This window comes from Lonchura striata, chromosome 3 (assembly GCF_050655825.1).
Source record: "Lonchura striata isolate lonStrDom1 chromosome 3, ASM5065582v1, whole genome shotgun sequence".
Lineage (NCBI taxonomy): Eukaryota > Metazoa > Chordata > Aves > Passeriformes > Estrildidae > Lonchura > Lonchura striata.
In genome coordinates, this window is record NC_140705.1 from 110,273,547 (window position 1) to 110,289,423 (window position 15,877).

General features: G+C 40.2%; 1 protein-coding gene across 2 annotated transcripts in view; it reads left to right on the plus strand.

Moving 5' to 3' along the window:
• The window catches only part of SPTLC3 (serine palmitoyltransferase long chain base subunit 3), an 85,608-nt gene that overhangs the window by 57,155 nt on the left and 12,576 nt on the right, over nucleotides 1–15,877 (plus strand). For both annotated transcript variants that reach the window (XM_085576107.1, XM_021527824.4), the window contains exons 8-9: nucleotides 4,428–4,647; nucleotides 6,771–6,897. In XM_085576107.1, coding sequence (XP_085432233.1) covers nucleotides 4,428–4,647; nucleotides 6,771–6,897 — 347 coding nt within the window. The remainder of the gene's footprint in view (nucleotides 1–4,427; nucleotides 4,648–6,770; nucleotides 6,898–15,877) is intronic.

Genomic DNA, 15,877 nt, shown 5'->3' on the forward strand with positions numbered 1-15,877 from the left:
TTGAGAAGCACTCAAGCTACATGTCAAATAAATAGCATTAAGTATATTTGTGTTTGCTTTTTAATGTCTCTATTATCTTAAAAAGAAAAAAAAAATCATCAAAATAAATATAACTCCTAGTGAAAGCTGGTTTTTAACTTGGACCAACCTAGAAGCAAATATATTCCATTTGTGTTCCAAACTGAGGGAGACCATCTAGCCATCAATCTTGACTCCAAAAAGCATGAACAAGTTTTGGCAGTAACCAGGGTACAAGTTAAACTGGCTTACTAAATATTATTTTTATTATTTGAATTCCAGCTAATGTTTTCCTTGGCTTCTACCATTTCCAGTTTAGGATTAATCAGTTACTATGTTCTTACATGGGTTGTGGTAGGCTTCTGCTCTCTTCCATGCATGTTTACTTAGGAGTCAGATAGGCCAAGGCTCAGGGCAGAAGTTATGGAGCACCAGAAATTGATCGAAACAGATTGGTTTTCATTTGTTTTTTCCTTACTTTTAATTTAATTTGTGTATTTTCCCTTCCAGCTAAGAAAATGGCTCTGATCAGTTAGATATTGTCCAATGCCTTTTCATGTGCATTAGAAGTTCCTTGGGATTCAATGCCAATAGTGTAGGAAATTTAGCAGGGTTATTTTTTATTTCCTGGGATTAGGTGACTGGACTTCCAGAAAAAAAAAATGAGGTAACATTTAATGTCTTTGGCCAAGGACCAGCATTAAAGGCTAAAATTTCTATAATTTCAGTGTTGAAACAGAGTTGTATTTGAGGGCAGAGTTGAAAGATTTCCTTAAAATTATTACCCTAAACTACAAAACAGAGATTGTTGTATGAATGTACAAAGTTTATGTAAGAAAACGGTGCCTAAAGTAACTGTTAAAGTGGAATGTATACGTCTTGTGAGTAGCAGGCCAGGAAAGGAGGGATTTTTCCCAATTACAAACTAGCCTGAAAGAGGAACAGATAAACTCTTCAAATGTTGAAAAGATAGTGGTACTCTAGGGCATGTTTAGAGATGAAGTAGATAAGAGGTGGAATATAAAAAAAGATGTGGTACCATAATAGAATGTAGAAACCCCTTTTCCCAAGAAATTTCCAGATAAACTGGGCAAAAAACCCACCAATATCGTATCAAGGGTGAGCCTGTATTCCAAGTGAAGTGACCATTGCAAGCACACACCTCCTGTCTCTCAAAGCACCTGGATCCACACTTCAACAGCTGCATCAGGGAGAACATCAGTGCCTTGGTGGAGATTGAATCAAGTTTCAAACTGGAGTGTTCTAACAATTTAGGATTATCTCCTGACATCTGGAAGTACGTTCAGAATGAGTGTGTACTGGCCCAGGTTTTTGTGCCTGTCCACCACACAAGGGAGATGAGGGTCAGCTGCAATCTAGAAGCTTTCCATCCCTGCCACCAAGCTAGGAATTTGTGCTGCCAGACAGGACGTCATTCCACTTAATGAGCATACCTGGCCTGGGCAGAGCCAGCTTTAGTTCATCTGCATCTGGGGGGTTTTTATATGCCCTGTGGGCTTCAGCAGATCTGGAGACAGATCAGCACACTTTGTACACAAAGCTAAGAGGCCCAGAGTGAGACAGAACCAGTACAGTTCACTTCTGCTTCTTTAATTCAAGCTCACTTGACATAAACATTTACTGGGGGATTCAGTAAACTTTCCATTTGGGCTACTCAAGGCGTTATGTGAAGTGAGCTTTTATCTTGAAGCAATTCTAGAGAGAGTGATATGCATATCACTAACCATGTCCCAGGGTCAAAAGAGAGACCAAGACCAGAGCTGGCAGCAAAACAGTTCTCATCTCTGTCATCAGGATGGCTGAGACCTGCTGGAATGGCAGCACAGAATGCAAACAGGAGCCCAGCAGCACTTTATCTGCTCCATGGATGCTTCAAGGCCACATCAGGACCTCTGTCAACTTTTGCATTTATGTCAGCCAGCATCTTTCAAGAGCAGTAGATCAAAACTGAAACTGAATACAAGTGCCTTGGTTTGCTAAGCAGCTTAGAGTTCCGAGAGAAATCTACCCATATGAGAAAGGTTTTCATTAAATCTTCTAAATGGTTAAATCTTGCATCAGCCATGTACCAGCTTCATGTATTCTGGGATTCAGCACAACTTTCCTTCCATTACACAAATACCCAGCATTTTTAATTTACCGGGTTTTACTCTTTTTGAAGTTAAATGCAGTCTCTCCTGCCCGAATCTCCATTAGCCACTAAGCCTAATGATGACCATATAAATGTGGAAAAATGATTATTTTCCTTCTCTGCCCGGCTGTTGTGCCCAAGCATTGCAGGAAGGTGGAGGGTGGGATTGCAGTTTCAGAGATGCTCCTGGGCTCTCAACCAGACACAGCTGAAAGCTGCCAAGCCCAGTACATACGATGGTGCACGTCCAAGCACATCCAGTGGCTCAGTGTCATTTTAGCTGACTAATGCTTTGACTCTGGGCTATGTGAGGACTGTGGGCCCTGCCCTTGTATTCACTAGGAAAATAGCTGGGGTGGTTTAAGTTGCTTCTCCCCCAGCTGCCAAGTGCTGTTTGGGAAGAGTGAGAAAGCCCTGTCCTCAGGAGCTTGCAGTACAAGCCCACCCTTCTTTGCTGCAAGGGGCCGTGGTGCCAACACACAGTCCTACAGCTGCCTCTTTTATGGCTGGGCAGACAGAAGGACATGATTTGCCAGCAGTCACCAACAGCCAAAAATATGCCTCCAGGCACACACAGCCAGACTCTCTCCTAGTGTGAACAGCACAGGCAACCCTTGTCCATGGCTACTCCCTCATGCTGTTACACTAATGGAGACTTGTCTTTGCGCAGATCTCCTTCAAAACTGGAGACCAGTTTCCAAGTTTACTCAGGAGACCAAAAGATGAAGAAGGACTAAAATTGTAAGAAATTTCCCCAGTGCTAAAAACACATTGTGCTCATTTTGTGGTGTCAAACTTCCAGCTGCACAGTACAAGTAAAGTGGCAACAAAGCAGCCTGTGAAAGCCATTGGTCACGGGTCCAAAAATTTCCAAGATGCTTTTGATTGCACTTCTCTTTCGTACTTGCTATTTGGGACCAAAGTCTGTGTTTCTGGTCATCTGAAACTTGTTGCATTTGCAAGTGGATATACCTTAGCTGTGGGCCTTAGCTACAGAGCTCTGGTTTCCCTGGCCCATGGCACACTGATTTTGTGTTTGATAAGAAGTTTTTAGCTTTTAAAGACCTGCTTACTGGAGCTAGTGGAAGAGAACACAATCAGCTCATTATGAAATGTATACTGAGTGCATCTGAGCGTATGAAAGCATAGCTGTAGTCATCTCACAAAGGTTTTCAAGACACAAGTCTTCACAGCAATACTCTGCATATGTCATCTTTATGGTGTCAGAGAGCATTTCTTATTTATCTCCCTGCGCTTTCATTTTGCTGGACACATCCTCTGTGCCTTCCCATTTACTGACATGACCACCAACAGTGCAAAAGAGCATCTCTTCTCATTTCTATGAATCTCAGTACATCATTAATCCAGAATCATGGAATGGTCTGGGTTGGAAGGGACCTGAAAGCTCATCTTGTTCCAACCCCACTGTCATGGACAGGGACATCTTCCACTAAACCAGGTTGCTCAGAGCTGCAGCCAACCTGGCCTAGAACACTGCCAGGTATGGGGCACCCACAGCTTCTCTGGACAACCTGTGCCAGTTCTGAATATTTAGTTTTATCTGCATGGCTGTATGAAAGTAAAAAAAAAAAAAGTATTGTAAACTTTTTTTTTTTTTTTTTTTTTACTTTTGATTACTGTGTAGCAGGCTACATTTCCTAAAAAGTTCATATCAAAGCAAAAAATTGGCAAGGCTGGATTTCAGCTGCCTGTTTTAAGCCCTGATTCTGTGATGACTGGGCATGCTTAGAGTTTATGGCACCAGCTGTGGGTTTCACATGGCCCATCTCCAGTGTATGTTGGACCCAACTCCAATGCACCAGATGAATTTGCTCTAGAGCTGTTATGCCCAAATTTTGCCACAGTAGCTGACGATTAAGTAAGCAAGTCCCAGACTGAATTATAGCTGTTCTTTATAATATTTGTTTTGTAGAAATGAAATGTAGTGTGCTTTTTAGGGTAAGCATCTCTGCCTTGCTTTACACCTTTCCTTCTCTCCTCTGACATGTTGACAGTTTACAAACATTCAAAGACTTTTTGACTTGTTTTCAATGTTTGAATTCTAAAACTGTTTAACTGTTTTGTACTCACCTGCAAGTGGGAATGGGTTGAGAGGGTTTTTTTGACTTGTAAGTAAAAATCAAGATTTCAGGAGAACTTTGGTGGACTAAGGCAATTAATGACTGTATTTTCTGCCAGTATGGGGAAGTAAAGGGTACAGGGTTTGTCGTTCACCCCCGATTCTCTCCATGTGCAGCATGGAAGGGTCCATCGTGCGTCTGCCAGAGATCGTCTCCTTGAAGAACAAATACAAAGCATACCTCTACTTGGACGAGGCTCACAGCATTGGTGCAGTGGGAGCAACGGGCCGAGGAGTTGTGGAATACTTCGGAATGAGTCCCAATGACGTGGACGTATTAATGGGAACGTTCACAAAGAGCTTTGGTGCAGCTGGAGGATACATAGCTGGCAAAAAGGTAAGAGGAAATCATAAACAATTTCACATCAAGGATGTGGGAACTGCTTTTGTATGATGTATGATATATTTCAGTATCTTTTTGAACAGACTGCTTAACACCAGCACTGTTCTAAAGTTAGCATCATTTTTGCTTGGATCCTAAATGTACATCAAGCAGTCAGACTTTCTTATTTTTGTCTCATGTTCATATTATGTAATTTGCTTGAGTTGGATTATTCTGTGCCACTCTGATGATTGTTGTTTGTCTTGGAAATGTTTGGACATGTTGTGGTTGGCTAATATACTTCACTACACTCATTTGCATGTGGATTGCTCATTACTTTGTTTCACATTTGTAAACAGTATTTGAAGCAATATTGAGAGATTAAAACCACAGTTTCATCCACTGATAATAAAATTCCTGAAGAGTTGTGAATTGACATAGTTGCATTTTTTAGGAGAATGGAGAAAGGTTACTGGGGGCCTTTTGCAATGGTAAATTCTGTGTCCTCACTTGCTCTGCATACATTAACAATCTCTTGCCAACAACAGATGTCAACAAAAAGTAGAGCTAGGCTTGCTTTAACTGGGGGTGTAGAAAAGAAAGCATAATCAGCACCATTGTGAAATGTTATTGGTTTTGTTGCTAGACAGAGAGATCAAATGGTTGCTGATTATTTTCTCTTCATACCCAGCTGAATGCAGTTTTTAAGCAGTCTGCTGAATGAGTGGAAAGCCTGTTTATTCAGCCCATATGGTTGTTCTCAGGATAACATTAATAAGGGTAGCCCTACAGTAGAATAAAAGAGCTATAAGAAAGTATAAACTGTGTATTTATTACTGTCTTCTTTGGGTTTGCCTCTGGAGATCTTAAAACCAAGTGTCATAATATATCAAGAATCAATTTTCTTTGTTTCCTTGGCTTCTTGAATTTGTAACTGTACATTTATTTCTTACCAAAAATAACGTGTGTAATGTAACTAGAAAGTATAGAAAGATTAGACGTGTTAAAAGTAGTAATTTATCCTCTAATCTTTGGTAGTTTTATTTTTAGTGAAAACAGGTCACTCTCTTCACACCTGTGTGTATCACTAAGCGTTGCCTCAGGCTTCTCAGCCTTGGAAAGCTGGTCACTCATTCTCCCACTTACATTCCTTTCTGTAGCAAAAAACTCACAGTGATGCTGTTTATTCTGCATCAGCTGGAGCCCAGAAGCTTTCTTAGCTTTTAGCCAAACCCTTAGGAATACAATTGCAATATGGCCATGCACAACCTGTGTAAGGTTAGATAAATCTTCATCCTCAGCAATGGAGTTACTGCATAGAATCATAAAGTATTTTGGTAGTAATGTGTGTTACTCTCACTTTATTTTCTTTTCTGATTATATTTTTTTATCAAAGTCAATTTTCAAGCAGGCTTCATCCCTTTCTCACTAACATGCACTCAACTTTTGGTGTGGTAACTGTAACTCTGATATCTTGCACTAGGAGATATAAGTTGGTACAACAATGATGATCTTAGTAAGATCTGAATTCCTACTGCATGCCTGAATTCAGGACAGTTACTGGTGTTTTAGACATGCCTACAGCATATCAATGGTTTTCTATGAGGACAGATTGTGTTCTTAGGAAATGTTAAAATTAATTATACCAACTCTGACATCACTGCACCTGCCACACTGATTGAAAGTTTTGATTGAAAATTTATGTGCTTGTAGACAAAGATAGATCACAGTGAGGTTGCTTTTCCTGGGCTAGGTCACATTGCAGAGTACCTATACTGATGTCACATAGCCTTTGTTCCATTACCAGAGGCGAACTGAGCAGCATTATTTTAAGTGAGGCTGTTCATTGGTCTTGAAATTATTTTGGCTCCTTTATAATAAGTCTGAGCACAGAAGTAAACATTATTCTATTCCAGACTTTTGTTTCAGCTGTAATTGTCCCACTTATATAGTAAAGCATTTGGACCTGCCTGATGTTTCTTCAGGCCATGTATTAACAGTGGCAGCCAAGAATGCAATCCAGTAGCTGGTGAAACAGCCTCTTCCTTTTGCACATTCCCACTCTTGCAGTAGTTAAGAGGGAGATCTGCTGTTTGGCCAGCTCAAAGCTCATTCATGCTTTGTTTTGCTTGTGTAAGGACCTTGTGGACTTTTTACGAACTCATTCTCATAGTGCTGTGTACGCCACATCTATGTGTCCCCCCGTAGCAGAGCAAATCATCAGGGCAATGAGATGTCTCATGGGACTGGACGGGACAACACAAGGTAAGCCTCTTTCCTTCCTTCACTTCCTTCAGCTGCTGCCAGAGTGTCTCTCTGGGTACATGTACAAGCAAAACATCATCCAGCAGCAAAGAAGTATTGCAATAGCAGTGCAAAAGAAATCCTTCTTATTGTAAAATTAATATCCGCATCATCATACTTGTAAGTGCTGTCAGTCCTGAGGATTTTTTCCATACTTACCGACGTGCAGGAGGGATGGAAATATTTTGGAGTTCTGGCTGTATAGTTGCCAGCCCATCCTGCTTTGCAGCAACAAATTGAAATATATAGATTTCCCTTGAGTATATTGTCTAACTCTGTAGTGGGTTTCATAAGGATATAACTTCATTTATGGGCTAGGTGCTGTCAGTTTAGCTTCTTTGTAAGTGTAAACCTTCAAACTGGCAAGCAACTCAAGCATGGTGCAACATTTCAGAACAGGTATTGTATGTTAAATAATAGTGTGAGAAGATGATTATAATAATTCCTACCTCACTCAGGCATCAATTATGGTTTCCTGAACCTAGTTTTGTACTACATTTTGTCCCAAAAGAATTGACTACTTGATGTCCTTATGAAAAATTAGGTGTATTTCTATTCATCTCTTGAAGTTGCAGCTACTGTCCAATCCACTCTGTGACATGCTTTATCATACTCTGTGTGATGTTTTATCCTCTGTGTAATATGTTTTCTATACAACAAGTAACAAAACAACTGTGACATACCTATCTGTTATTGTTTCAAAGCAATGCTGATATGTGTTCGATAGTCTAGGACTTAAATCCCAATATGGAGAAAAAATTATTGAATTGGTGTAGTTTTCTTTCAGAAATGCCAGAGAGTCGTGATATTCTTTAACGTGCAGCTGAAGATACAGATTCTGCTCTGGATTGCAATCTCATTTATACTGGTCCAGCAGTGCTATTTTCTCTTACTTTGTCTGAGACTAACAGAATTGATTCTGTATTAGTCCTCCCTGATAGATATGAGGGATAAGGTGGGAATGGAAGAGATAAAGGGTGAATGAGAGCAGGTAAGTGCACTGTTCTGTTGCAGTGCCCTGTATGATTGTTTCAAGCCATGATAGATACAAAGCTATTAAGACATTCATCACGGTGCTTTGATGAGGCCAGAATTTACAAGACCTAGAGTACAGAAGGAGGGATGGCAAATCCAGTCCCTGCCCCAAATTCTGCTGAGCACAAGGCAGCAAAACTCCAGCGCGACGCGCCGACAACGAGAAAGCGACACTTGTGTCGTTTTGGCAGAGAAGCCAGAGCACAAAAACTGCTTCCAGCTTGAAATTTGGAAGGTCCTGGCTGCATGTGCTGATGCCTACTTATGTTAGGGATAAGAGACCCTCTCTGACATCTTTCTCCTAGGCTCCTGCCCTGGTGCTCGCCGTGAGAGGGCGGTCTGACTCTGAGCCTGCCCGCGGCTCACTGTCTCAGATGCTGCGTGTGAAACAGCAAACATGCAGAGCATTTCCAGGCCTTCAAAACCGCTTAAAAAATGCTCCTCAGCTAGCGTGACTCTGCATGCAGTTCAGTGCAGGATAAAAGGAAAACTGGGCTCAAGATGGAGTCTTTTAGGATGTGCGTGTCTGTCTTGGGTCTGAGTTTGAAGCACTTTCTCTTCAACAAGCAGTGTCATTTAATGAGGCAGTGTTTGGATTTCTGTACAAAATAAGAGGTTATTAAGTCTTCTGCAAATCCGTCATGAAGTAAATTAGTGCTCTGTCAATTTTTAAAAAAAATTGTCTTGCAATATGAAATGTAAATGAGTAGAAAAACAAATTAATAAATCATATATCACAACTTAGACCATTGCACAAAGGCTAGCAAGTTGGCTGTGATGTGTAAAAATGTTTCTTGTTCTTCTGAGCCAGACTCATTATTTTAGGCTTTGGGTTTTCTTTCATGTGGGCCTCCCTTCCTTAGGCAGTCTTGTGGACTACAAAAAAACCCCACGAGCCAAAATACGGGAAGAAAATAAAAATGCTATGCTGGACCACACTACATACAATGCATTGCTTTGGCTTTGGAGAGGGGAAAGTGGTGGCTTAGAAAGGAGCAAGGAACAGAAGAAAGCACTGTCTCTCCTTAGATACTTGTCATTCCAAGGACAATGACCTTGGCAGAGTTCTTTTGGTCCACTGTTATGGAAGGTGGCAAATCCTGCATGTGAATCATTCTTGTGAGAGCATGAGCTGTGGAGCAGAGAAGCTTCAAGTAAACTGAAGTTACTGCAGGGCAGTGTCGACCATGGAAGCCTCTCAGATCCATAGAAGGAGTTTATTTTGCAATTTATTTAAAATAGCATTCTCTTCCCACCAGACAATTTGGGGAATTCTTTATAAGGAGATGTCCACCAAGGGCTTATCTTTCAGAGGTCATTTCTCTAGGAGAGTGAGCCTGGCAAAAATCACTGGGAATGTTTTAGAAAAGAAAAATTAGAGTTTGCTAAAACGTTCCAAGTGAATTAGAGGGTGCTTGTTGGAAAGAGGATGAAATAAGGGGACAAAAAATGTGTTAACCCAGCATGTTCTTAAATCTCAAATTTGTGACTCCTTGGCATGTTAATAGACAACTAAGAGAAGGAAGACTGACTTGGTCATTTAAGTTGCCACACAGAAAAATCCATTGTTTTTTTTAGTCTTCTTTATTTTCCCAGATATAAGACTATTAAAATCCCTTGAATTTCTTGTTGTCATCATACAGGGAACATCTAACTAATTTGTTAAGAAAAGAGTCTAATTTGATTTCGAAAAGAGTAGCACAGATGCAATTATATAGTAGGTAATGCAGACCCCAGAAGTGCAGATACTGATGTGTATGCAATTGATTCCACATTTTCTTCTTTTATTTTCAATTAGCAAGAATATGGTTGTTTGGAAAAGGAATCAAGATAGGCATTTCCAGGATAGGATCAGTTTAGGGGATGCATGACTGCAGGATGTGAATAGATGTTTATGGGCCCAGGGAGTACTGCTTCATCACAAGGAAGGAACAAGTTATTACCTTCAGAGTAATTCTGTGAAACCTAAACTCTTCAGCTGGAAATTCCCCACAGCCAGTGTCTGTTCCATGCTGAAAAGCATAAACATGTGGGTATATCCCACATCAATATTTGGGATAGTTGTGAGGCATCAATGTCATGAAAATGTCACTGGGAGGATATTACAGAACCCACAGCCAGCTATTACAGTTTCATTTATTATGCCATGTTTTCTGTGGTGACTCGAGAAAATGAAGGGTGAGAAATGCTAAATTAGGAGAAGGTAATAGCTCCCTCAAAACTGATACACTGCATTGTTCCTGCCCAGGAAAGAGGAAAAGCTTGAGGTCATTACTATTATTTTTTGAGCAACTATATCCAAAGAATCAGAAACTGACTACAAAATATGCAAATGTGACATAAAATTTTAATGGAGTAAAAGTCCTGTTTTTTTCAGTGCCATGTTTTACAGAACTCTGAAAATTGATGTCTTGTAGAACAAAACACATTTGTTCTTAGCACCATAACATCATAGACACTTTCATAGTTCCTATAATAGAGTTGTTCAAAAGTGTATGAACTTCTGGCAGCTGTATTTCCTCTTGTAAGGCAGCAAGTTCCACAGTTCAGCTCATGTAGTCTATTTTTAAAAAAATCATTTTATCCCTCTTAAGCCTTTGTGGCTTTTTCATCTCAAATGTGTCTCTGCTCATTTATTAGGAAATATGGGAAGCAGAAGTTCCCATGGCATTTACTCTTTATAATTCATAATGTAGACATTCTTTATGTGTTTTCCTCGTGGCTTTCTCCTTACACCACTAGAGATACCTCAGGAAACTCAGCAGCTGCCTTAGTGGTTTTATCCCATGATGACACTGGAGTTGACTCAGAGTGTTTGGACCCCACACAAATTTGCAAGTACACTTTACTTGCATGCCACACAGCCCCTCCAGCTGTGACCTCAGACCTTTTCTTCCTCCTCTCTTTCTGCATGAGAATAATGAAAGCATATTTTTACACTTATATTTGATAGGTATAAAATAGAACCACTAGGCAGATGGAGTCAAAACGGCTGGTTTTGGAAGTCCAAAGCATTTTTTTTTTGATGACTAATAATAGATTATACTGGTGTAAAAAGCAAATTACATCATTTGTAAAGGAAACACTTTTTTTCTGTCTAATGCATGGCAAACAATAATTCACTAACAGAAGTAGGCATTTTTTTATGTTTTTATGGGATGCTGAAACATTTAAAACTTGTCCTCTGGAATCTATTAGTAAAAGACATTTTGTTAAAAGATAATTCCTGAAGTTGTTTAGATTGCGTTTCTTTAAAATGTTAATTTACTTTGCCATTTGTGCTGATTGGTTTATCTTTTTGAAACTACTTATTTTCATTTGTGTTTTTAGCAAACTCTTGTGTTCTTGCATTTGAGTTCATTCAGACTGTGAGAAATGACAGAATGCTGCTTTCTGGCATTAAAGAAATTGTTTTTGAAAGGTTCCTTTTAAAGGTATTTCTATCAGTCTCAGATTTTTTTGTATAACTGTAGGACCAGCTCCTTAAAATCAGTTTCCATCTTCCTCTGCTGTCTTCAACAGTCTTTTGAAAACATTAGTTTTGCTCTGTCAGGATCCTCTGTAAATTCAGAAACCTTAGTTCTGCATCACTGTGACCTGACATTAACCAGCAGTGGTGCAAGGAAGTGCAGCCTTGTCTTCAGTTTCTCCTCCCACTGCCTATCCCCTTTCTCATGCTCCTTCTCCCCATGCCAGCAGGCGTGTTCATGCAGCCATGCAATGAACTGAATCAGAGCACTGATGTATCTGAAAAATAATCAACCCTCCCACAAAATGGTTAGCCTGCACCCAAACTGGTTCCCAGAGCCAATCTGCCATATGGCTCCATGAGTCCTGAGCAACTGGAGCCGAGAGGAACAATCCATTTTGCAGCAAAATAAATCTGTGCCAGACTGGACTGATCATGAAACTATTGCTGTAAGCTTTAAATCTTCAAGTGACTTAGTGATGGACCCCTTGGACCTGTTCAAAACAGCTTGCAGAATCAGTCATACTAAACAAAGCCTGTCTTTTTCAAATTCTCATTTTGCTGCTTCATTCGGAGGGGATTGCTTATCTTAGGTCCTTAGCAAGCAGAATGCTGGGACCCTGGCTTAATTTAAAGTTAATATTCCTAATAAGTATGTGGTTACCTTTCCAGCCCTTAAGCAAATTAATTCCCTGTTTGCACAGCATTGGCTCCATGACTAGGGCTCCCAGTCGTGACAACAGTGAAGATATTAGTGATGATAATATGCTGCCACAATTATTGTTTGTCTAAGGTGAACATCACAGATGTTCTCCCAGCATCAAATGATGAAACAGAGCTAAATTCTGATATCTTTGCACAAAATGAGGGAGACATGCTGTTCTAGTGCAGACACCTGCCATGTGATCCACCTGCCACAGGACATCAGATGTATCCATGGAGGGTCAATTGATCTGAGCAAGCAGGGGCTTTGGACTAAGAGTGTTTGCAGTGATTTGCAACATCTCTGAGGATTAATCAAATTCTATCTCATTTGCAGTCACTTTTTTCATATTCAAAGTTATTTAATATTCAAAGTTAAACCAGTGCTGTAATCCTCTCGTAGACCCTGACCATGGATAGATGTTCCCTTGTATCCTGACAGAAGCAGCAACAGGCAGAGGAGGAATGTCAGGCTTGGCTGTCACCTGCAGCCAGTCCCCCAGCTGTGAAAGCTGTGCTTTCCCCAGGGACAGCAGCTGGCAGCTCCAGGACTCAATCCCCTTTCCACCTTTCCAGGTGCCTTTCTTGCCAGAAGGGAGTGAGGATCCCTCTGCTGCAGATGCTGCTGGTGCTGTTCTCAGCCTCCCGAGCACAAAACCAGAAGGTGTCGATCCTAGTTTGGATCCCTGGCACCTCAGAAACACCTGGTGGGATGCAGATGGAGTGAGTTGTGCACTGGCTGGTTTTCAGCAGTGGGATGGACCCACTCCATGATTAATCACCTGTTCTGGGAGTAAATAGGGCTCAGCCAAGGCTGGCTGCTCTGTCCCTGCACTGTATATTTGAATATAGATAAGGTGCTGGGTAGGCAGATCTGACTCATTAGAAAAATAAAGTAAAAATGACCAAATCTTTACAGTTTTTCTCCTTTCTGCTTCAATTGAAATTGCTATTTTTCTTCCCTTGATCTTCTCTGAAAAGAGCACTGCAGCAGTTCACAGTAAAAAAAAGTCCTCCAGGGATTATTTAGCAGCTGAATTAAGTTGCAATTACTAGATTTCTAGTTAGCATTAGATAGTAGAAGTAAATGTCTTCATTTCTCCCCAGTTTGTAGCAATGTTATTTTTTAAAAAGATTGTTTGATCTGAGAATATATTTCCTTTAGGCGCTCTGGTTCTATAGAATTCTATTTCTGATTTAATGCACATGGAGGTACATGTGTGTTACTCTTATAAGGGAACCAGAATTAAAAAAGGAACTCTGTCCATCTGCAATAGTTTAGTGGGAAATAGCTATTGTTTCCCAGGTTTTTTTCAGCCTCTGGAAGATTGCTTTTTCCTATCTAGTTGTTATTAGAGGAAGGCAGGGAGTTGAGTGCTCCATCCAAGGAACACTGACACTAGTATGTACAAGCTCAATTGTGTAACTAATTGTCTAGAAAGGACCTATGAAACAACAGCTGGAGAAGATTAAAGCAGGTGAATTTGTATCTTGAAGAGTCCTCTGCATGCCAAAAACCAGTGTGGTGTGGCGTTATCTTTCCTGGCATGGGTTCAGGAAAAATATCTCTCCTTCATGTCCTACACCTGAGATCTTGATATGAAAGGCTGTAGGTTGCTTATTCCTCTTTTCAATAGATTCAGTCACAACTTCCAAGGGTAGGAGCCGACAGAAAGAGTTCAAAGGTGGAATGTTTGTGCAGGAATTGGATGCAGGCAACTTCTCTGCTTAGGAGCATTTTGCAGGAGGCAGAAGCAGACATCTCTGGAAGAGGAAAACCAAGTTTTGTTTTAGAGAGCTGATAGTTTTACTGCCTCTTTTGCTGCCAGGATAAGGTCCTCAGCTGGCATGAACAGCAAAGTTCTATTGAAGTGCACAGAGCTGTGCCAGGTAAAGCCAGCCTAAGATCAGGCCCTCAGATATGTAGTCAGAATGCTTTCCTGACAATGTGTGACAAAGCTTCTGCCAAGTCTGTTACTCCAAGTGGCTCTCTTAAAAATTTTGTTGCTTCAAAGAAATTATAACCTGCTGCATTTTATTATTTATATCTCTCTCTTTCCTTCTTTTTGCATTTTTTCTTTCAACTAAACCATATTAATTTTGAGGTATAAAGCTTTCTAAAAGCCTGCATAAATTAATGAGCTAAAGCCAGCAGTATGCAATGATGAATGTCACATAAAAATATAATCAGCATTTTCCCCAGAATTGCTGACACCTTAGAACTTTGCAGTAAACCAAATATTTTTAAAGTGGTGCAACCAAATGAAAACTCTAAATTTGCCAGCAGAAGGTGGATTGCTGATGCAGTAAATCTGCTTTTCTTGTACTATCCAGGCAATTAATCCTTTATTTCAGAAAAATCTCCTCAAACCACCTGTGTGTGTTCCCAGCAGCGTGAAGATAACTGAAATTTGGGAATTGTTTATTGTTCACTTTTCTCTCCTTCTGTCCCTTCTTAAATTAGCCAATAAGAAAATATAGAGCACTTAATAAAACTGTTCTCAGCCTTAGCTAAATACTCTGGAGCATTCGTGTGCTTAGTTTTAAATAAAGGAGTGTTGGTATTCCCTGTCCAGGCTGGTTTTTTCCAAACATATGCTGTGTTTTGGTTCACATATTTAATGGACTATAACTCTCTGGATATACTGCATGCTGTGCTAGAAGCTCTTTACATAGACTGTAAATCCTCAAGGATTTTTCAAAGTAAGAATTTTGTAACACATATTTACTATCTAGGGACCTGATCCTCTAATTAGTCCCATACAGGTAAATTCTTACACTTACATAGATGCAGCCATATTCTTTTAGCTCAGGGGTCTGCTTAGCAGATTTTCACTCAATAAATATTAAAGATCCCAGCCTCAGGAATCAAAGAAAATTATTTCTAAAATGTGGTGCTTTTAGTTAAACCTCTCACAGTGAATTTGGATTAAGACCTGATTCTAAACTGAATTCATCACTCTTAATCTGCAGTGTGGGGGAAAAATCAGGCCAGTGAGACAAAAATAAACATTTTGCTCAGATCTGCATCCTTATCTGATGTTGGAAGATCCCATAAAAGAATGAAAAAGAGTGTTGAAATACAGCTACAAATTTTATTGGTTTTATTGCTATTATTGGGACAGCATATAAGAAGTCTGCGTATATGGTGTGTGTCTGTGGTCTTTGACCACGAAACTTAACATGAGAAAGGAAGGTGTTGACATTTTGCAAAGAAATAGGTTCCTCCCAGCCACCCACCCACCCACAGATACAGTGTGTGTAGCAATCATCTCCTAATGTGCTTTTTTTCCCTCCAGATATATGTGAGTGCTCTGATCTTTCATTTGGCTCTTTAATGCATCCCTGCAAATGAAATTAGTATTCTGGGATATTGCTAAAACATCCAAGTGGCTCTTTTGCACCAGCCCTGGCTGGCTTGAAATGAGCTCCATAGGGAGCCTTGAAAGGGGGGATCTCACATCACAAACTGTTTGAGGATGTAGAATCAGGAAAGGAAGATTAGAAAAGGAAGAGGTGTTTGACTTTTGGAGGCTTGTCTGAACCTCCTCTTTCAACTCCAAAGTTTCCTTAGCTGGAGTCTAAATTTTCAGCACCAAAAATAAGTGGAGACAAAACTGTTCAACGCTGGGTCCTGCACATATGGTTTGATAAATAGCAAACAGCACAGCCTGGAATCCTGCATGGCTCACACTGTGTTTCCAGCTCTGTAGTAAACACGTGAATGTTTACTGC